The sequence below is a fragment of the Schistocerca americana genome, chromosome 2, assembly GCF_021461395.2.
Source record: "Schistocerca americana isolate TAMUIC-IGC-003095 chromosome 2, iqSchAmer2.1, whole genome shotgun sequence".
In the NCBI taxonomy this organism is placed as follows: Eukaryota; Metazoa; Arthropoda; class Insecta; order Orthoptera; family Acrididae; genus Schistocerca; species Schistocerca americana.
In genome coordinates this window covers 606760720-606784438 of record NC_060120.1, presented here as the reverse complement: position 1 = coordinate 606784438, position 23719 = coordinate 606760720, and the positions used below count along the sequence as shown (strand labels likewise).

Genomic DNA, 23719 nt, shown 5'->3' with positions numbered 1-23719 from the left:
GCTTTTTGTGAATTTTTGTATATACACAGTGTGGGCCTACAGCACAGATAAACCCTAATCACCATAAGATCGACAGATTTCAGAAGCATGAATAAAATGCAACAATAACACGATCTATGGTGATGTGCTTTAGGCCCTTATTTGGCCTCAAGTGGATTAGTGTATGATAAAATGCATAACTTAATATACTATAGCTCATTCACAAAACTACAAAATAGGTTTACTGTCAGTACATCTATTGTGGTCTGATTTAATTTTAGTACAGTATATAGTGAGTGAATCTGCATGTCTGAGGAGTGTGCTATCATCTAGCAGGATTTATCCATGTGAATGGGGATAAAACTGCCATAGTGTGCTACCATCTGGTGGCACTAACATAAACTTCTAGATGAGTGGCATCATGAACCATTTTTTATCTACATAGCAGCCACCACTGTCTTTCACCAACTGGGCAAATATACTGCATTATTGACAAATTCAGCCCAAAAGCTTTTGTTAGATTTACCATCAAATAGTAAACATCTTGCCTTTTCTGTCACAGTTTAGTTCAACCTACCCGCTAAACCATTTTGTTTTGATACATAACTGTTAATCAAATGATGTATAACCCCATGATTCTTCAGCACGCTGTCAAAACTCACACAACAGAATTCTTTCCTATTATCTGTTTTCACTGTTTTCATTTTCCTTTCTTGCTGGTTTTCCACTATTTCGTCTTTAGGAAATACATAAATTCTACTTGGCTATTAATCATCTTTCAAAATGAGGAAATACTTTGCATCACCTAACAACACAACTTCCATTGATCCACAAAGATATGCTTGTATAGCTTCCAGTAGTTTAGTAACTCTAGTGCCTTCATGTAGTGCCATCTCATTTGCTTGCCTTCATTATACATTAGTTGACCAGAACGCTATTGCACATGGGAGTGAGGGCACTTCGGTCAGCTTACATAAGTGAGTTTTTGTTGTGATATTTCACAAGAATGCTCTGAACTACTTGATAGTATGTGCAAAAATGTCTTGCAATCATTTACAGTGTGATGCATTTTCTGAAATCACCATTGTACTGGTTTACTGTAATATCATTGTGTATTTCTGGTAATGGCCACAGAGGGCCGGGTGCAATAATATTGTGGTAGGGTAGCACCACACAGTTTTGTTTACAAATATTTATGTTAATATCCTTACACAATACTCCTCCTAGAGACGATTTTTCATTTTTATAAGGTCCTTTGCATTTAAATGGCCTAATATTATATTCAAACTAGATGCAGTAACCATTCCTAAAAGATTATTTCTCTTGTCAATGTTCAGTTTATAAACACCAGTTATAAGATATACACTTGCAACTGATTCTTGACCACCACTAAATTCAACTGGGTTTCCTTGTTCAACCAATCTGCTTACAGATACTAAATGTGTTGTTATTTCTGGAGAAAAAACAACATTTTTCACTGTGATGTCACAGAAAGTCTTTCCAACTACTGCTGTTAAATCAGCTTCCTCAGAGCATAAAACAGGGATTTCAGTCTGATGCGTTGTCACCATTTTATGTATGCTAACATTGTTCACTATATTATTCTTACAACTTTTATTTGCTGTGAGATGCACACTAGCAGACACATAGAAAGACCCACTCAAAAGAACTGTACTGAAGATCTTTGAGGTTCTGTTTTGTCTGATATCATTCTTCTCATTCTCAGGGCTCTTACTTTTAAAATGTCATGGCTTTTTGCACTTATAACAAATAACTTCTTTCTTGCCACAGACAACACCTTCAGTTTCTGCCATACGTCCCCTGTCATTTCTGTTTCTTTTATGTGCAAATATAAATATGGACCAACAGTAAGAATTATTTTCCCTTGACAGTGGTAATTTCTGTTTGGACTGCTTCTGAGCTGTTGTATCCTAGCCAGTAATGCCACCCGAGCCCGCTGCCAAAAGGTTGGCAGCATCAAAGTCCGGACGCCGTCCGCATAAGCAGCGCCAGTGAGACAGGAAATCGCCGCAAGTCTGCGCGCGCCACCGCTGGCTTCTGGTTTCTTAAGCGCTGGAGTCGCGAGCGCTAGGACAGTTCTGTATTCGCCGCTCAGTTGTATACTCGCCACCGAATTGTGTACTTGCTAGTCAGTTGTGTGTTCATCGCAGCAGAGTTGTTTGTCGTCAGCCGACGCTGACCTAGCCGCTCCGACTCGAACTAGACAGATCTCTGTAGACACGTTCACTACTGTGTTTCTGTATCTTCGTTAATAAAGATAAGTACCGACTTTTATTTAATCAGAGTGTTTGGGTTTTCATCTTTCTGTTCACTGTTCCAGCGGACTGGTCGGCCCGCTATTAAAAGTGTGGCGGTGACTTCGTAAGCCGTTTCTACAGCGAATTGTCTGTCGCTACGAACACCGCCACAAAACTGGCGATGAGGATGGGATTACTGGCTAGGATACAACATGAGCATATTTTGCCAATAATTCGATGAGCACATCCTCAACTGCAAACACATCTCCATAGGTCACACATCTTTTTAGTTTCAGCACATTAGTCAAATAATTTGACTCCATCATTGTCAAGTAAAACAATTTTTCTTTTGAACAATAGTATTTCCTGGACTTCAAATAGTAACACATTATTCCTGATCTCTCAACTGTTTTCAGTGATAATTATTTGGATACCTGGGTTCATAAACTGTTGAGAATTCAGTCACATGAACATTTTTGCCAATTACTTGAATTGAGAACACTGGCAGACATATCATTTGACACTTTATAAGACCACTTCATGTTAAAATAAACCCACACATTCTACTGCACTCAGTGCTGCAAGCTACACAATGAACAGACATGACACCTAAGGCACATACAACATGACAGGACATGACCAAAGCAAAGACACTCATATATGAAAGAAAGACAAACAAAGGATTGTGGCTCACAGATATTCACTTGAATGCTTTGATCAAGCTCATCATATGTGTACTGATCTAATGTGATGGGTGAAAGCAATTTTGCCCCAGATGCAAGGACTGTAAGTTTATAAATTGCTCAGCAGTTATCACACTAAACACATAAAATGAATAATATTTCAGTAAAAGGCTACTCCAACAATTCATAAATACCTTGGGGATTAAAAAATCCTGTCATCCAGAATGATACAGGACGTTTCACCCATATCCAGGCAGAAAACTGAGCATTTCGTTCTAGAAGCTCTGTGAACCAGAAGCCTAAAGTTGAAGAAGCCCATGAACCTCTTTTCCATGTAGTTGGTACACGGGCATCATAAATATTATCTAATGCATCTCTAAGTGCCTGTAAAATTAAAAATAATTGTTTTGTAAACAAGGAGAAAAATTTATTAAGTTTTTTTAATAAAGGAAGGTTAGGGTTCAACATCCCATTGATTACAGAGATTAAGCATGGACTGTAGAAAGATGGGGACAAAAGTTAGCCACATCTTTTTTGAAGGAACCACTGTGGCATTTGCATTAAGCAATTTAAGGAAGCACAGACGAATTAAATCTGGATAGATGGGTGGTGATTTGAACCTCTATTGCTCCAAATGCATGCCCAGTGTTTTATCCACAGTGCCACATCACTTGATCCAAGCAATTATGGAGAAGCTGCAAGTTTTTTAAATCTTTGATAGTTTTGGCGCTCAATTGATTCTAGGTAAAAGCAATCAGGAATGCAAGTAAATTTGTTGCACTTCAAAAATACAAGTGGAAAAGTACAAATTAATATAGAAATCTAAGAGTTAAAGAGGACCAAGCATTTCTGTAATGATGCATTTGTCACTTCAAGGAAATGTTAGATCTATTATACAGCTGATTTTTACATAATACTAAGTAATTAGCATTTTTAAACCAATTGTAGGGATATGTTACATCACTTCTAGTTCAATCTCTCTAGAGAAATATATTGATAGAGAAGATCATGATGTTATTATTAAGCATAAGAGAAAAGTTAATACTTTGACTTCACCAACACTGGAGTGTCCCTGGACAATTTTCTGACACCACATCAAGACAGTTATGATTTGAGCAAGACAGTAGGCCCTGGACAAAGTGTTCCATTGAACATCTAAATTGACACAGAGAACAGTCCAAAAGGGACATAGTGTGTGACTATGCAACAGAAAACAAAACACTACTGTTTTTATCTTTGATTTATTGTTGTTATTTTGGGAGGAAGGCATGATAATATGGGCATCAGAAAAAAAGGAGAGCATGGCAGATAAGTTAAGAAATTACACCAATAAAGATGCAAGATAACATAGGATAAAACATAGGATAAAAAGTACAAAATTAAGTAAAGTATGACAAAAAACATAATGACTTCCAAAAAGAAAAATGTTGCATACTATGCTTATTAGAATAAGCTCACTGGACAACAAGATATTCTTATCTCTAAAACTTAAATTAGATGGATATCAGTTCTGAACTGTAGATTAAAACTGAAAAAACTGCAAAAAGTTGGGAATTTAAGGAATGTGACCTGGATAAACTGAAAGAACCAGAGACTGTAGAGAGATTCAGAGAGAGAATTAGGGAACGATTGACAAGAACAGGAGAAAGAAATACAGTAGAAGGAGAATGGGTAGCTTTGAGAGATGAAATACTGAAGGCAGCAGAGTATCAAGTATGTAAAAAGACAAGGGCTAGTAGAAATCCTTTAGTAACAGAAGAGATATCGAATTTAATTGATGAAAGGAGAAAATATAAAAATGCAGTAAATGAAGCAGGCAAAAAGGAATACAAAAGTCTCAAAAATGAGATCGACAGGAAATGCAAAATGGCTAAGTAGGGACAGCAAGAGGACAAATGTAAGGGTGTAGAAGCATATATTGTGAGGGGTAAGACAGATATTGCTACAGGAAAATTAAAGAGACATTTGGAGAAAAGAGAACCACTTGTATGAATATCAAGAACTCGGATGGAAAACTAGTTCTAAGAAAAGAAGGGAAAGCAGAAAGGTGGAAGGAGTATATAGAGGGTCTATACAAGGGCGATGTACTTGAGGACAATATTATGGAAATGGAAGAGGATGCAGATGAAGATAAAATCGAAGATATGATACTGCATGAAGAATTTGATAGAGCACTAAAAGACCTAAGTCAAAACATGGCCCCAGGAGTAGACAACATTCCATTATAACTACTGATAGCCTTGGGAGAGCCAGCCCTGACAAAACTCTACCATCTGGTGAGCAAGATGTATGACACAGGCTAAATACCCTCAGACTTCAAGATGAATATAACAACTCCAATCCCAAAGAAAGCAGGTGTTGACAGGTGTGAAAATTACCAAACTATCAATTTAATAAGTCATGGATGCAAAATACTAACATGAATTCTTTACAGATGAATGGAAAAACTGGTAGAAGGCAACCTTGGGGAAGATCAGTTTGGATTCCATAGAAATGTTGGAATACATGGGGCAATAATGACCCTATGAATTATCTTACAAGACAGATTAATAAAAGGCAAACCTACATTTCTAGCATTTGTAGACTCAGAGAAAGCTTTTGACAATGTTGACTGGAATACTCTCTATCAAATTCTTAAGGTGGCAGGGGTAAAATACAGGGAGTGAAAGGCTATTTACAATTTGTACAGAAACCAGATGGCAATTATAAGAGCTGAGGGGCTTTAAAGGGAAGCAGTGGTTGGGAAGGGGGTGAGACAGGGTCGTAGCGTATTCCCGATGTTATTCAATCTGTATACTGATCAAGCAGTAAAGGAAACAAAAGAAAAATTTGGAGTAGGAATTAAAATCCATGCAGAAGGAACAAAAACTTTGAGTTTGCCGATGACATTGTTATTCTGTCGGAGACAGCAAAGAACCTGGAAGAGCAGTTGAATGGAATGGACAGTGTCTTGAAAGGAGGATATAAGATGAACACCAACAAAAGTAAGGTGAGAATAATAGAAAGTAGCCATATTAAATCAGGTGAGGCTGAGGGAATTAGATTAGGAAATGAGACACTTAAAGTAGTAAATAGGTTTTGCTAATTGGGAAGCAAAATAACTGATGATGATCAAAGTAGAGAGGACATAAAATGCAGACTGGCAACGCCAAGGAAATCGTTTCTGAAGAAGAGAAACTTGTTAAGGGGCTCTGGAAAGGCTCAAAATCATGAAAACTTCAATTTTTACTTTTCTGAATCTGCAGACTATTACCTTTTAATAGATATATAATTTATTCAATTCCGAAGACTACAACTATTTTAAAATTTTTTTTGAAATGTGTTCTACATGGGCGTGACCCACTGTGGCGCTGTTAAACTGCTGTCAAATGGTGTTATTATTAACGTCCGTGTTCATCAGGTACATTTTAGTGATGTGAGATAAAGTATGTGTTGTGGCTAACCTGTGATGGTTCAAAATAATAATAATAATAATAATAATAATAATAATATATATATATATATATATATATAAAAAAAAAACAAAGATGAGGTGACTTACCGAACAAAAGCGCTGGCAGGTCGATAGACACACAAACAAACACCAACATACACACAAAATTCAAGCTTTCGCAACAAACTGTTGCCTCATCAGGAAAGAGGGAAGGAGAGGGGAAGACGAAAGGAAGTGGGTTTTAAGGGAGAGGGTAAGGAGTCATTCCAATCCCGGGAGTGGAAAGACTTACCTTAGGGGGAAAAAAGGACAGGTATACGCTCGCACACATGCACATATCCATCCACACATACAGACACAAGCTTGTGTCTGTATGTGTGGATGGATATGTGCATGTGTGCGAGTGTATACCTGTCCTTTTTTCCCCCTAAGGTAAGTCTTTCCGCTCCCGGGATTGGAATGACTCCTTACCCTCTCCTTTAAAACCCACTTCCTTTCGTCTTCCCCTCTCCTTCCCTCTTTCCTGATGAGGCAACAGTTTGTTGCGAAAGCTTGAATTTTATGTGTATGTTTGTGTTTGTTTGTGTGTCTATCGACCTGCCAGCACTTTTGTTCGGTAAGTCACCTCATCTTTGTTTTTTTAATATATATATATATATATATATATATATATATATATATATATATATATATATATATATATTTTGTCGATTGTTTCATGTTTATTTACTCTTTCGTTATCTCGAAAATATTCGTAATTAATTCTGTTTCTTGAGTCTCTGTTTTGTTGAAGTATAATAATGAGTAAAAGTAAAGTTATTAGAAATCCTCTGAAGGCTTTTAAGAAAAGGAGAAATGTTGGAAAGCCAAAGGTATGTGTTATTACTGTAAACAATAAAGACGATAACCAAGTGAGTGAACCTAACCTCTCAAGTACACCTGCCCATAGCAGTCAAAGTGGGAAAGAGAATACTTCACAGAAGAAGCTTGGTTCAATGAGTGAAAACTATGAATGTTTTATGGGCGAATCGGATGTGAATGAAATATTTGATATGTCGGTTCTCAAAGGAATTTTTTCAAACTGTGTAAGATGTATTCATTGTAGTGAAGTTGGTCTGGAACTCTCCATAATAAAACACGTAGGACTTGTTAGTGAAATACAACTGAAATGTGATAAGTGTTCATACATGACCACCTTTTGGAACAGTGTTGCAGTAACTGCAACTGAAGAAAATGGTAGCAAAATCTACGAACACAACATTAGATTTGTTTATTCCTTGTGTTCAGTTGGTAAGGGTGCTACTGCAGGTGCAATTTTCTGTGGCATCATGAATCTTCCAAATCCCCCAACCAAGTTTACGACCTATAATAAAGTAATAGGTTCTAAAGTCAAGATTTTAAACATGGCTGCAGCAGCAACTGTTAAAATTCTTCACAATAAAGGATGACAGCCAAAAACAGTTGCAGGATAGAATTTTTTTTTATTAAAATTCTATCCTGCAACTGCTTTTGGCTGTCATCCTTTATTGTGAAGGTTCTAAAGTAGAAGATGTCTGTATAGAATCTATGAAGAACGCTGTGGAAGAGGCAGTAATGGAAAATAATGGTAACGGAGATTTGACTGCAGCGTTCGATGGTACCTGGCATAAACGGGGACACACATCTCTTCATGGTGTAGTATCTGCCACCAGTATGTATACAGGGAAAGTTTTAGATGTAGCAGTAATATCAAAGTATTGTAGATGTCCACAAAAATATAAAGGTACACATGAAAATAATTGCAAAGCTAACTATAGTGGCAGTAGTGGAGGAATGGAAGTGGCTGGTGTTGCCAGTATATTCCAGCGTTCTGAGGCGTGTGATAAAGTGCGATATGTTAATTACCTTGGTGACGGTGATTCTAAAAGTTTCAAACATGTTCAAGGACTGAAGCCCTATGGTGATGATGTTGTAGTGCAGAAATTTGAGTGTATTGGACACGAACAGAAGCGAATGGGAACAAGACTTCGGCGACTGAAAGCTTCGTACAAAAAACAAAAACTCAGTGATGGTAAAGGGTTGGATGGGAAGGGAAGATTAACTGACAGTGTAATTGACAAAATACAGAACTATTATGGAATGGCTATTAGGCAAAATACACAAAGTGTCGACAAAATGAAGAAGGCTGTTTGGGCTCTTTTTTTTCATACTTCTTCAACCGATGAAAATCCCCAACATAACTTGTGTCCCAAAGAAGAAGACAGTTGGTGTAAATATAACAAAGGATTGCTAACTGGTGAAGTGTACACTTATAAGCATAGTCTGCCTCATGCAGTATGTGTATGTTTGTGTTTGTTTGTGTGTCTATCGACCTGCCAGCACTTTTGTTCGGTAAGTCACCTCATCTTTGTTTTTTTAATATATATATATATATATATATATATATATATATATATATATATATATATATATATATATATATATATATATATATATATATATATATATATATATATATATATATATATATATTTTGTCGATTGTTTCATGTTTATTTACTCTTTCGTTATCTCGAAAATATTCGTAATTAATTCTGTTTCTTGAGTCTCTGTTTTGTTGAAGTATAATAATGAGTAAAAGTAAAGTTATTAGAAATCCTCTGAAGGCTTTTAAGAAAAGGAGAAATGTTGGAAAGCCAAAGGTATGTGTTATTACTGTAAACAATAAAGACGATAACCAAGTGAGTGAACCTAACCTCTCAAGTACACCTGCCCATAGCAGTCAAAGTGGGAAAGAGAATACTTCACAGAAGAAGCTTGGTTCAATGAGTGAAAACTATGAATGTTTTATGGGCGAATCGGATGTGAATGAAATATTTGATATGTCGGTTCTCAAAGGAATTTTTTCAAACTGTGTAAGATGTATTCATTGTAGTGAAGTTGGTCTGGAACTCTCCATAATAAAACACGTAGGACTTGTTAGTGAAATACAACTGAAATGTGATAAGTGTTCATACATGACCACCTTTTGGAACAGTGTTGCAGTAACTGCAACTGAAGAAAATGGTAGCAAAATCTACGAACACAACATTAGATTTGTTTATTCCTTGTGTTCAGTTGGTAAGGGTGCTACTGCAGGTGCAATTTTCTGTGGCATCATGAATCTTCCAAATCCCCCAACCAAGTTTACGACCTATAATAAAGTAATAGGTTCTAAAGTCAAGATTTTAAACATGGCTGCAGCAGCAACTGTTAAAATTCTTCACAATAAAGGATGACAGCCAAAAACAGTTGCAGGATAGAATTTTTTTTTATTAAAATTCTATCCTGCAACTGCTTTTGGCTGTCATCCTTTATTGTGAAGGTTCTAAAGTAGAAGATGTCTGTATAGAATCTATGAAGAACGCTGTGGAAGAGGCAGTAATGGAAAATAATGGTAACGGAGATTTGACTGCAGCGTTCGATGGTACCTGGCATAAACGGGGACACACATCTCTTCATGGTGTAGTATCTGCCACCAGTATGTATACAGGGAAAGTTTTAGATGTAGCAGTAATATCAAAGTATTGTAGATGTCCACAAAAATATAAAGGTACACATGAAAATAATTGCAAAGCTAACTATAGTGGCAGTAGTGGAGGAATGGAAGTGGCTGGTGTTGCCAGTATATTCCAGCGTTCTGAGGCGTGTGATAAAGTGCGATATGTTAATTACCTTGGTGACGGTGATTCTAAAAGTTTCAAACATGTTCAAGGACTGAAGCCCTATGGTGATGATGTTGTAGTGCAGAAATTTGAGTGTATTGGACACGAACAGAAGCGAATGGGAACAAGACTTCGGCGACTGAAAGCTTCGTACAAAAAACAAAAACTCAGTGATGGTAAAGGGTTGGATGGGAAGGGAAGATTAACTGACAGTGTAATTGACAAAATACAGAACTATTATGGAATGGCTATTAGGCAAAATACACAAAGTGTCGACAAAATGAAGAAGGCTGTTTGGGCTCTTTTTTTTCATACTTCTTCAACCGATGAAAATCCCCAACATAACTTGTGTCCCAAAGAAGAAGACAGTTGGTGTAAATATAACAAAGGATTGCTAACTGGTGAAGTGTACACTTATAAGCATAGTCTGCCTCATGCAGTAATGGAGGTGATAAAACCTATTTTCAGAGACTTAGCAGCACCTGAACTGTTGAAAAAGTGTATTCACGGAAAAACTCAAAACCCCAATGAAAGTGTAAATAGTGTTATATGGTCGAGAATCCCCAAGACTGTATTTGTTGGAATAGAAACACTTCACTTTGGTGTGTATGATGCTGTTGCGACTTTCAATGATGGCAACATTGTAAGGTGCAAGGTATTTAGAAATATGGGAATGAAGATAGGTTCTAACATGGTACGAGCGATGCTTGCTTTAGACAAGGAACGCCTTCGGGCTGCAGACAGGGCTGTAAAGAGTCTAGAAATACAAGCAAGAGTAAACAGGAGGAGGAACAAGAGGAAGCTGGAGGAGGAGTTTGCAGAGGATGAAGATAATCCATCCTATGGACCTGGAATGCACTAAAAACTTAATCCAATCTTTGTCGCTCGATTCCCAAAACTTTTATTTTCTCATACTAATTACATGTTTTCTAAGGATCTTCCAAACATATTTGTTTCAAACTTTCAGTAAATGTTACACAGTACCTTCTGCATAATTTAACACAGCCTATTTCCAAAAAACTGTATATTTTTGAATATATAAATAAAAAATTGCAAAAAAATGTTGTGAATTTTCATTACAATTGAAAAAAAAATCATCTTTAATAACTGAACTAAAATTTTGTAAAATCCCTGTGTTAAGTTGTAGCCCATATTCCAATAAATAATCTGTAAAAAGTTCAACTTCCTACCTCAAATACTTTGTGAGGAAAGATGTAATTTATAAGCGTTATTTTAACATTGCAAGTATAGAGCGTTCCGGAGCCCCTTAACATTGAGTATAGATGTAAGTGTCAGGAAATCTTTCCTGAAGGTATTTGTATGGAGTGTAGCCATGTATGGAAGTGAAACATGGACAATAAATAGTTTAGACAAAAAGAGAAGATTAGCAGACATACATCATAAGTATAGCAAGAATTACATTAGTTCACAGCAGTTTTACAGCTCATCTGTTGAGAATCAGTGTTGTGAACAACCACTAATGTGTCTGCAACAGCAAATCTATTGAAGATATAGACCATGTTTTCTTTGCATGTTCCATATATGAAGATCATACAGAATCTACATTTACATGGATACTCTGCAAATCAAACTTAAGCGCCTGGCAGAGGGTTCATCAAACCACCCTTACAATAATTCTCTATTATTCTAATCTCGAGGAGCACAGAAAAAATGAATACCTATATCTTTCCGTGTGAGCACTGATTTCTCTTATTCTATTATGATGATGATTCTTCTATTATGATGATGATTCTTCCCTATGTAGGTTGGCATCAACAATATATTTTTGCACTTGGAGGAGAAAGTTGGTGACTGAAATTTCATGAGAAGATTCTGCCACAATTAAAAATGCCTTTGTTTTAATGATGTCCACCCCAAATCCTATATCATGTCATTGGCACTCTCATTCCTATTTCGTGATAATACAAAATGTGCTGCTCTTCTTTTAACTTTCTCAATCTACTCCATTAATCCTATCTGTCAAGGATCCCAGACCATGCACAACTAATTCTCTTCCAAAATGTGCCATACTGATATTCATGTGTCCCAAGCACTACAAATCGTTGGACTGTCTCAACACAGGAGGACTCCATGCGTCATGAACAGTGTTCAGTCTGAAGGAATCCTGAGAGGCACTGTTCCTCTCTAAGGTTATCAGTCACGTTGATGTTACACCACTATAGCCAAACAATCATTCTCTCCTTTGCCGCTGCAGGTGCCTTGTCAACAACAACTGAATGGCAACGAGCATTAGGTGGAACAATTGTTGTCAGATTTCATAGATTTTGAATAAGTGATTCTATGAACTACTCTGTAAACCTAGTGTGGTTCATTTCTTCATGATAATTCCTGTCTCTGTTCAGGAGAAATCCTTGCGAGGTGCCTGCCTGCATGACAAAGAATAAGTCTGTCCCCCTTCTGGAAGGCATTGCCATTGTTCCTTTACTTGAGTCATCTGCCCAGCCCTGCTTGACCAAGTGGCCAGAATTGATCCACATTTCATCAAGCCACACCACTCCATCAATATTCATGCCATGAAGCTGTCTTAAAAACTGCAAAATCAACCACACACCTGTATCCTCTCTGTTCATCAACAGTTAATGGTCACAAAAATATTCACATGAAATCCTAGGTCATGCAAAACTGTGAACAATAATGTGCGACTGCCTTGGAAATGACATGATTTCTTACATGTGACCAATAAGTTTGTGAGTTTCAGATTTTCCTTTGTGCAATAATAATCATAACCATGATGATAAATTTCATTGTCAGTAAATAATCTATGTTGGTAACCTGCTTATCTATATATTTTCCCCCAACAATTTCAAACTTCAATGTTTTTTCAGCTTCCTTTTATTTTTTTGAATATTTCCTTGCCAATTTGCAGAGTAGTGTTTTTGTTTATGTTCAGAGCTGCAGCAGTTCTAGCGATTACCGTACACTTTAACAGAGAGCAACGGTCCACCATTAAGCTTTTCAGTCTCAAAGCAGGCATGTATGTAATGTACAAACCATTTATGTTGACTGATCTTGTGTGTCAATCCCCTGGCCAAGAGAACAACATATAACCTTTCCACTTCTAACTTTCAACAAATAACAGTTACAATAAATGCAACAATAGCTCCTGCAAGTGTGAAAATGACAAAAAAATCACAAGATGTGGCAAGACAACAAGCTGCTTAAAAACACAGTGCTAGCAGAAGGTACTGTGGTGGTGGGGTGAAGATTTGGCAATTTTTAGTGCTTGCTGAAGCTACGAGTGTCCTGGGATTGGTAGAATGTGGTCCATGCCTCCTGCATGGGCTTCTCTCACCTCCCGCCCCACTCCATTACTTCCATTGTAACTGTCAATCCTGAAGTAATTTTGAACAGACTATAGTGTAAAAAATGACATAAAATTGGCTAATCACAAAATCAGTGCATTTGGGACATTTATTTTACATACATAAGCTTATGTCCATTATTCTAATTGTTTACAAATAATATTACATGTGTCAGATAAATTTGCTGTTAAAATTAGACCCTAATTTTGTAGCTACTATTTAAACATGCTGTTGATGTTGTTTGCCTATTATCTTTCATCAACTGCATCAAAAGTCAAGTATGTTTTGATATATTGTGCATTTTCAAATGTTAATTGCTACAAAAAATGTCATTAGTAGTATGTCATCAACTGCAAACTTCTAGAGGGTGCATCTGAGAAATTTGGTGGATCATCTCAGAAAATAAATGAAACAATAGTTACAGAGAGTGCATCTGAGAAATTTGGTGGATCGTCTCATAAAATAAATGAAACAATAGTTACAAACAAAATGCTTTTACTGGCCTTCAAAGCAGTTACCATTAGCTACAATACACTTCTGACATTGGTTGTAAAGCTGTTGGAAACTGTGAGTAAATGCTTCTAGTGGAATCGCTTGAAGCAGTGTGGTCATGCACTGGTACCCACAATGTCTGTGTGCTCAACTTTATACCTCAGTGCAAGGTGATTGTTCTTCAACACTCTCCGTATTCTTCAGGTTTGGTGCTGCAGACCTCTTTTTGTTTTGCTATCTTAAATTAGCCCTGAAAGACTTATGCTTAACTGACATTGCACATGACCACAGTGACTTGAGTGATTCTACAAGAAGAGTTTGTTGACAGTTCCCAATAGCTTGGTGATTACTTTGAGGTTCAGTGAAGGTACATTGTCTGTAACTCTTGCATCCTTTATTTTCTGAGACCATTCTCTGAACATTTCAGATGGACCTTGTTCAAATTTTGACAACAGCATCCTTACTCATTTTTCTAACTTCAGTGTACACATGAATAAAGGCATATTTTTGAGAATTATAAGAATTTTATGAGTGTCATGCATAACATATTTCCCTTAACCGGAGTGAAGCAGCTTACATAATTAGTGCATTATTTTCACCTTTTTCTACTTCATCGGTTTGTCCTAAGCAAGTATTTGAAAGTGTATGTTGAATTGATTTCAGTTTTGTTTCATACATTTGTTAGTGAGCATAACCTCATCAAAATAAAAGTTATATTCAAAGTTACAAGTAGCACCAATAAATAAGAAAATTTTATCCCATATTTTTATCTTGTTATAACAAAAATCACTTTCTTGCATGTTAATTACTTCAGTTCTTAAAGGGAATTTATAATCCTTATAGCAAAACAGATCCTGAAATTAAAAGAGAATGAGCAAGCTTATTATTCACTTACTGCTCTGAAAAACATTGCACCACACAAAATGCTGCCTCACAGTGTGAGTGCTCTTCTTGTGACACAAGATAAGTTAGTTGCTGTTAGTAAGCAGTTGGGAATCTCCTTGAATGTGGTCAATGGATGTGAATGGATGTGTTAACACTATGTCGTCTGGCGACACCACAGCGGTGTTGTGCATGAAATAGCGGTCAATGACCGGCGACACCACAGTGGTGTCGTCTGCATAGTATCACTCAGTGGCCGGTGACACCACAGTGGTGTTGTGAGTATAGTATCGCGCAGTGGCCAGCAACAGCACTTTAGTATGTTTTGCATTCTGGTGGTGTTTTTTAGGTAACAGTAAGTTATACACAAGTTTTTTGTTTTTATAAGTACTTGTGCCCTTTCATCATGGTGGACGAAAGAGACAATAGGATTATTTATGATGAATGCATGGACGTCTTGTCTGATGTTCTGGACGACTTGGCCGATTGGGAACAAGACAATGGGTATCAAGAAAATGACAGTGAAGAAGAATCTTAGGGAGATAGTGAAATACGTCCAAGAAGAATTCGACGAACGCTACAGTTGCCAACTGATTTGGCTGAATCAGGTGAAGAAGACAGTGCACAGTGGTCAGACTTTGATTTACCGAGGACCAATAATAAATTTGAAGGATCTCCGGGTGCAAACATTCCCGAAGATGCACAGAGTGTCGAGGATATTGTAGAGTTATATATTGGGAACGATCTGATTGAATATATAAGCAGCAAAACCAACAAGTGCTACAGTCAAAATTGCAATAGAAGGAAACTGCATTAAAAAAATGCCAAATTTGTCGATGTTATGGGACCCGGACTTAGGAAATGGTTTTGGCTTGCTATCCTTATGGGGGTTGTAAAAAAATCACAGATTCAACTTTTGTAGCCCTGTCTTCCTCAGTTGCATGTAATATTACGGTATATTGATAATTTTTACTTATGGACCGTCTGACAGCAACTGATAAAACACAATTTTAGTGCCATACGCGTTTCGCCTTTATTTTCTGCAAGGCATCATCAGTGGCAGGTTGCATAGACAGTTTCTTACATATTATGCTCCTGTTGCATTTTTGGTGTTGTTCTTCTTCCTACGAACGCCAATTTGCTGTTTTTTCCACATTCCCCAGCACTATGCACTGAACGCTTGTTTTAATGCAATGTTTTGGTTTCAGTTGCTGTCAGATGGTCCATAAGTAAAAATTATCAATATACTGTAATAAAGCACAGATTGATGATTTTGGTCAATGAATCCATTGATAGACACACCGACATTTCACAAAATGATGTCCCCCAAACGATTCAGACAAATATTATCATTTTTACATTTTTCCGACAGCAACAATAAACCGGATAATGCTGACTGGCTTGTCAAAGTGCAATTCGTAATTGATTATTTTTCCAAAAAGTTTAAAGAAACGTTTAATCTAAGTCAAAACATCTCAATTGATGAAGGAATGATACCATGGCCTGGACGGTTAAATTTTAAAGTTTACAATCTGTCGAAAATTACGAAATACGGCATACTCATTCAGATACTGTGTGATTTGAGTACGGGATACATTTCCTCATTCAAGATATATTCCGGTGCTGGACAGCCTTTAGCAAAAACAGTGATGGAACTATTGTCACCTTGTGATGGAAAGTGGCATCACCTCTGCATGGATGATTATTATAACAGTGGAGCAGTGAAGTTACTTGAAAAGAAAATTCAAGTTTGTGGAATGTTGCAGCAAAATAGAGGATTTCAGGATAATTAAAGTACGCAGGCTTGTTCTGAGACACCATACGTGTGTTTGAAGCTTTTCACCATCGGAAAGGTGACAAGCGACCGGTGACAAGCCAAGTAATCCGAACTACGTAGTGCTGCCGGCGCCAAGCAAATAAATTTCTACGAGACGTGCGGATGGTAAAGTGTTAAGCAGGCAACTATCAGACACGTAACAGAAAAAACAAAGGTACCTGAAGTACTATCATCTCCCACACGTACTGTCCCCTCTCCAGCAAGTACAGGACCTATCACTACTCACCAACTTGACCATGAGTTGCATGTCAGTGATAGGTCTAGGGGCCTGTACAGGGGAGACAGGGAGCAAGGAGAACTCAGGCTTCTACACTATCTCCATAACCAACAACTGATGATCACTTGACAAAGCATTGGGATGATTTGCCAAAGGAGATAATATAATGACTTTTTTCTTCTGCTTTATCTATGAAGCCTAAATCACTATATCTCTAATGACAACTCAAATATGTTTAATATAATTATCCTATAATAACTGCAATACGATTATACAGCTTCTCAACATTGGGCAATTTCATTTTATTCTTGTACTTTCTCTTGATGGGCAATACTCTTGTCAGAGAGTGCCCTAATTAGGTGTCCTATTGTCCTGTAGTTAGAACAAAGAGACAGAATGACTGGCTAGTACTTAGCATCAGGAGGCCAAATTCTAATACTGGTGAAAGACAGACTTTTGGAACTACAGTATGGTCCTAATTATTTAGGCTAGTGTGGGGAAGAAGATGCACGAATAATTGAAAAATACTATTTTCAAATAGCCTATGTATTCTTTGTTCAAACTTTTATCCAAGTTCTGTGCATAGATACTGTAGACCTGTTTATTTCTTAAAATGTCTTTGATGTTAGTTTGTTTCTGAGAGGAGCTGACATTTTTTTTACACAGAATTTCAAATTTTTTTGCAGCCATAATGTCATTGTACTGAAACCCCCTCTGGCCCATATAGCCTAGAAGTGTGTTACAATGACTTACAAAGTCACTGTCTTCATCCCCACATTCACATACACTGTCCTCTTCTCTGTTTTTTTTTTGTGCAGTAGCAGTCACAATTTCAGCGACACTCATGTACTGGAAGCCAGGTTCATATGAGTTGATTTTTAGCAAGTCAGTCAAGTCTTCATCATTGACATCTTCAAAACCCCAATGATCAATGCACGTAGCATCTAGAATTATAAACTTCTTTGAGAAAGCCATCAAATCAACCTCATCAACTAGTATTGTCAGTTGACCAGCCCAGAAGTGCCATTTTGCCAATGCAATTACACCTTGGTCCATTGGCTGTATAATGGCAGTCACGTAAAGAAGGTAAAAGCTTAGTTAAGATGAGACCATCATCAGATGTGACAGTCCTCTTACAGGGATATGAAGGGGCCTTATCAACCAATAGAGCACCCTTCTGTGGCAATCCTTTCTAATCTACAAACTGTCAAACTTGTCATACAAAATGAGTGTTGAACCAGTTTTTTAAAATTTCACTATCCATACATGCAACTTTTTGGTTTTAATAATGCACAGGGAGATCCCTAGATGTGATATCCTTGAATGCTCGGGGTGTTTTTGATTTTTCAATCACTTGAAGCTTCACTTTGTGGTTCCTAGAAGCATTACCAGTGCACAAAATTATAATGCATTCTTTAGATGACTTATATCCAGGAGCATGAATTTCGTCTTAAAAGAAATGGTTCTGGTTGACAGACATTTCCAGTACAGACCATGTTTGCCTGCATTATAAATTTGGTCTGGTGCAAAATTATCTTATTCCACAAATTTCTGGAGCTCTTTCCGAGACGAATCAGCTGCCACAACATTTGAACTAAACTGCTCTCCTTGCATAGTAAGTTCACGAATCCCACGACATTGTTTGAATCTGGTTAGTGATGCAGATGAGGCATTAAATTCTCTCTAATCCTAGTGGTTCATGAAAAAAATAGCTTTTTTGGTGCACATCACAACTGAAGCAATGATACCTTCTGCTCAATTTTGCTAAACCACTGCAAAAGGGCAGCATCTAATTCATCAAATGTAGATCTCTTCATGCTTTTTCATGCAGATTGTCCAAAACGAGAATCACATTTCCTGACAAAATTCTGTATTTTCTGCTTATTATTTTTAATGTCCCAAACAGTCAGCATTCCAATACTATAATCAGCACTTAATTTTGCAGCAGTTTCCCCTTCTCAAATCATTCAATTAATTCTAATTTTTGTTTTAATGTCAACACATGTTTCTTTTATTTCTCTGTCACCTCTTTTGCAAATTTCTTTTAACTTGCGTCACTGACACTTACACATCAATTAACATCAGAAAACTGAGTTTGTTTCCAATTTAAGTAGAACATGCTGGCCGATAACAATGGAAATGGGATTTATTACCACAATGTGGGTTGTTTATTGCTGTTTGCTAGAGAAAAATATTGCACGTCTTTTATTTTTAGCCGGCCGGAGTGGCCTGCGGTTCTGGGCGCTACAGTCTGGAGCCAAGCGACCGCAACGGTCGCAGGTTTGAATCCTGCCTCGGGCATGGATGTGTGTGATGTCCTTAGGTTAGTTAGGTTTAATTAGTTCTAAGTTCTAGGCGACTGATGACCTTAGAAGTTAAGTCGCATAGTGCTCAGAGCCATTTGAATCATTTTTTTTATTTTTATTTACGTATATTTTTTAGATGTACAGGTATTCCACAATTGGGATAATTCATATATGAATAATCAGGATTACACTGCATTAGTTATTTTCTCAGGGACTGAAGAGAGATAGACTGGGAAATGTTACACTTCTTTACTGTTCACTCATGATGTCATAATTAAAAAGTGTTTTCAGGTAACTAGTAAATACACATTTAATGCTCATTCACTAGTTAGTTGCTAATTACTGTCCACAGTCTCTAATAATGCTTAGAACTAACACTCTTGGAACCCTAAGCAAACATGAGGGCATGGTGCATTACTCTCGATAATTTGAATTTGCATAGGATACATGCAGAAAACTTTTTGAACCTAATATGTTCTCCTTTTAAACAAGAAAACTTTATCTTTTATAAATGCGCACATTCTGTTCCTATTAATTGTTTTAGACTGTGCTGCAGTTTATAGAGCCAGAAGAAACTGGAAAACCTTATTTTGCACTAGACAAAGGGTTCCAAATCCCTGCCTACAGTCATGTATCAATGTAATGGATCTCGGAAGGGATACAGCAATGTAGTGGCAATAATTTTTATGCCTTTTTTTTTACACTGAATTAGATTATTTGTAGTGCACTCTGATGATCATGTACGTCTTTTATTTATTTGTGAAAATTAAGTGTCAGAGCTTTGATGGTAGTTTAATGCAGTTCAGTGTACCTCAAAGCACATGAACTCTAAAGAAAAAGCAGGAAATTATGTTCTGTCCAAATTCTCTATTGAATGGTAAATTATTTTCAATAAATAGGTGAAGGCAGTAAAAACATAAAATTAGAGAAGAAAGGATTGAAATATTTTCTAACCTGATATCATAGTAATATATACCACCTACAGTTGCAGAGCGACTAGACTGTTAATCACTTTCTGTGAGAAACTGCACATATTAAATTCATGGACTTAACAGAATTCATAGTCCCCTCCAGCTTTGTAAATAGGTAACAGTTATTCCCAGGTGCTACAGGGAAGTAATAAGCAGACAGTCCAACATGCATACATGCTTGCATGTACATCAATGTAATTTTAAGGTCACAAAACTTCCAATAAGGGTACTTAACAGAGAAAATAAAATCTGGAGGCAAAATTATAATTATTATGTGCATTTTTTTTAGGTACAGAATATGCAGCATACCTCATTCATTATGATTGTGCCTTCTATAGCCAACAGGAGATCTTTGAGTGTAGCACGCACCAGTTTGATAACTCGTTGCATTCTATCTATCTCCTGTCGTAGAAAAATATTCATGGATGACAGACTCCCCATAATTCTCAACCTGTAACAAGCATACATTACAAGTGAAAGCAACATAAGATTTCACTAGATAAAAGGCTCTGAACTTGGCATTAATTTTATCAACTATCCGTGTTGAATAAACAAATTTTCCTAAATGTGGTTGATGTACATAGCTATATTTGCATTATCAGAATTAATAATATGGTTTTATGAGCCGTTTTAGCTTAATTTTCTAGAGATATGCTAAAACACTAATTAGCTGCCATGGCAGATAACAACTGGAATGGAAAAGTTGAAAATAAATTACTGAACATCACACATACAACTTCAGTAGCATTCTGCAACTGCAATACTTGCCTTTCTTTGACATCATTAGGATCATAGTCAGGAGGTAGCTTTTGTAACATGTCAATTGCCTGGCGAGCAACAGCAGCTTCTCGTGTTTCGCCTCCTGAGCCACCAGATTCCTTGGGCTGTATACTTAAAATTGTGTCCAGAATCATTTTAGTTGTATTGCTCTGATAACTGTCAAACAATAGATGGTGAAAGAAATAAAATCTATAGAAGGTAACACAAAAGAAACAATGACATCCATATTGAATTGAAAGCAGTCATAATACGAAGTTTCTGTAAAGGAAATTATCAAGACAGAAACTGATGTTAAAAATGTTTTACTTTAAACTTACGTAATGTCAGCATTTGCATGAAGGCCATATACTTGTGGGGGATCAATGGGAGGCATATCATCTATTGCCTGAAAGTATTCTTCTAGGTTTCTGAACTTCATAATGCCATAGCCTTTGAAAAATTCAAATGAGTCTGAAAACATGTCCTCCAAAAACCACACTTTGGCAAATGTGTTCAGTAATCTTTTGTCAAAATCATCTGTAACTCGGCCACCATACTGGACTTCACCAATCATGTACCTGAAACATTTAAGAAAAATTTTATTTTGATACCTGCAGCAATTAGTATACAAATACTTATAAACTGAATGTCAGTTTTCTGTTTCCGGCAGGTGGTAGCAAACAACTGTGTAAAAATATTCAATTTCATTTATTTATTTTTTATTAGTTTAGAACCAGCAAGGAGTGTTGCAGAGCTAACAAATGTGAAACGTTAATTCTGTTCAACATACCTGTGTTTCTAGGATAATTAAATAGATCACTTGCATCAAAATAGCTATGATGAGTTTGACTTAACAGTGGTGCAAGATGAGCTTATGGCATTGAAATATGAAAAATAAACAACTCATCAGCAGATTATTAGAGGAAGTTAAAAAGTATTTGACAAATATTGCATTATATGGAGGAAATGTATTAAGATGGTGAGCAGAAATGGCATGAGAAAATAACAGTAAATATTAGGAAAAAAAGATGAAACTTTCTGAAAATCATGCTCTATTTCCACATAAAGTAAATTAATCAAACTAGAGTGGGAACACCAGTAAATAGATTCTTTGTCACCCTGTGTGCCTTTTTCCTGCATCAGTGAAGGGTCAGCATGGTTAGTTTAAGGGTTGACCAGATGCCCTCCCCATTGCCACCCCATTACATCTGCGGTGGTAGGTGTCTACCCAACTGTCTGCATACAGTTATTCATGTGAAAGTGAGCAAAAGTTTTCTGAATATTTGTGTATTGTGTAACTGAGCTGGGGCATGGATACCAGCCTGGCATTCACCTAGGGGATTGTGGGAAACTGCAGGAAAACAACATCCAGGCTGGCTGGCACACTGACCCTTGTTGTTAATCCACTGGACAGATTCAATCCAGGGATAGTGAACCTCACCATCAGTGAACTGTCTTTTCTTTCACTCTTCTGTCCTCCATCAACATAGTTTTTCTTATCAGTTCTCTTTCATTTGCACATATAATTTATTATTTATTTCTTATTTGCTTCCTTCAAATTTAGCCTCTTATCTTCGATCTTTCAACCACTGTCAACTCTTAATATTAATCTTTGCAGTCAGTCTATTGTTATTTCTTAATTATTTCTTGTGATTTTTGACTTCCCTAGTCACAGTTTGGAGAAATATTTTTCTCCCTTCAGAGCTAGTGCACATACCCGGATACCCTTGTGGGGTGGCGGATGGAATTATTGAATTTATAAAAATGTTCCTATTATTTATTTAATGCTGTTGTTTGCTGTTCTCAACACTGGCTCTTTAACTACAATATTGGCAACCAGAAAGTGATTAGCAAAACGTGAAGCCTGTAATTAGAATTCCTAGTGCCCACTTCATCTGAGAAATACATTTATAGCTACAGCTTATAGCTCTGAGGAATTAGGAGATTGTCTGGGATTCATAATCAAAAACCATTCTCTCTAAAATGTTCACTATATTCTGAAAGTCACAGACCAAAAAGAATCCACACAATCCAACTACCAGAGCAGTTCAGAGTCAAATTAAATATTTAAGTGAATGCTCGCCATAATTTGATGATAATGTTTATCAAACACCATGCTAAATAATGGTAGAATGTCTGTCCCGCGACGGAAAGTGAAAATACGACATATGCAAACTGAAGATAGATCATTAAAGTCATCCCAGAATTAACACATCACTCGAAAACGATTTCATGGTTACGCATATCCCGAGTAACTTATTACGGCATCCGAGGCTGTTTATAGCAATGATACCGACGCGACGCGACGCGACTCCCAGCACAGGTGGTGCGCTAATCAACGTCTGGGGAGAACTGGGGCCTTTCTTCCTCACGCAGCATTCTTACATATAAAGCCGCAGTGTGGACGGCTAAGGGAACGCCTGATCAAATCCGCTCTCCCGACTAGCCGCTGGACTAGTAATGCACCAATTTAAGTTATAGAATAAATCATTGCTTCCTTTGCTGATGGCTGATGAAGCTCTCAATTTAAATGTGCAATCAGCACACAGGTAAGTAATCATAATAAAAGTCTGACGTGGCTAAGTCAAATATTTTTGGCGAGATAATTAATTTAATTACACTACACGCAGTAGACGAGCTCTGAACTTGCCCTTTAGAGATACGCTATCGCTATAGTTTTATAGTTATTCAGTTGAAACTTCTCACATCTTTATGATTATAGCGGATCTCCCTTCTACTTAAATTTAAACATCCTAGCTTTATTTATTCGCCTACTTAATCTATCTTGCTTCCTTACTTTTTTAAGAAAAAAACCAGAAAATCATGAATTTCAACTAAAATTTTAATTTGTGAGATCCAGAATACTGTTTCTACTAAATTATTATGCAAAAGGAATC

The 23719-nt window shown here is 36.8% G+C and overlaps 1 protein-coding gene across 1 annotated transcript in view; it reads right to left on the bottom strand.

Moving 5' to 3' along the window:
* The window catches only part of LOC124594242 (dynein axonemal heavy chain 8-like), a 619801-nt gene that overhangs the window by 27424 nt on the left and 568658 nt on the right, over window positions 1–23719 (bottom strand). Inside the window, exons 40-43 of the mRNA XM_047132606.1 lie at window positions 21161–21400; window positions 20832–20999; window positions 20373–20514; window positions 3115–3304 (exon numbers count right to left, since the gene is read on the bottom strand). Of these exons, the coding sequence (XP_046988562.1) occupies window positions 3115–3304; window positions 20373–20514; window positions 20832–20999; window positions 21161–21400 (740 nt within the window). The remainder of the gene's footprint in view (window positions 1–3114; window positions 3305–20372; window positions 20515–20831; window positions 21000–21160; window positions 21401–23719) is intronic.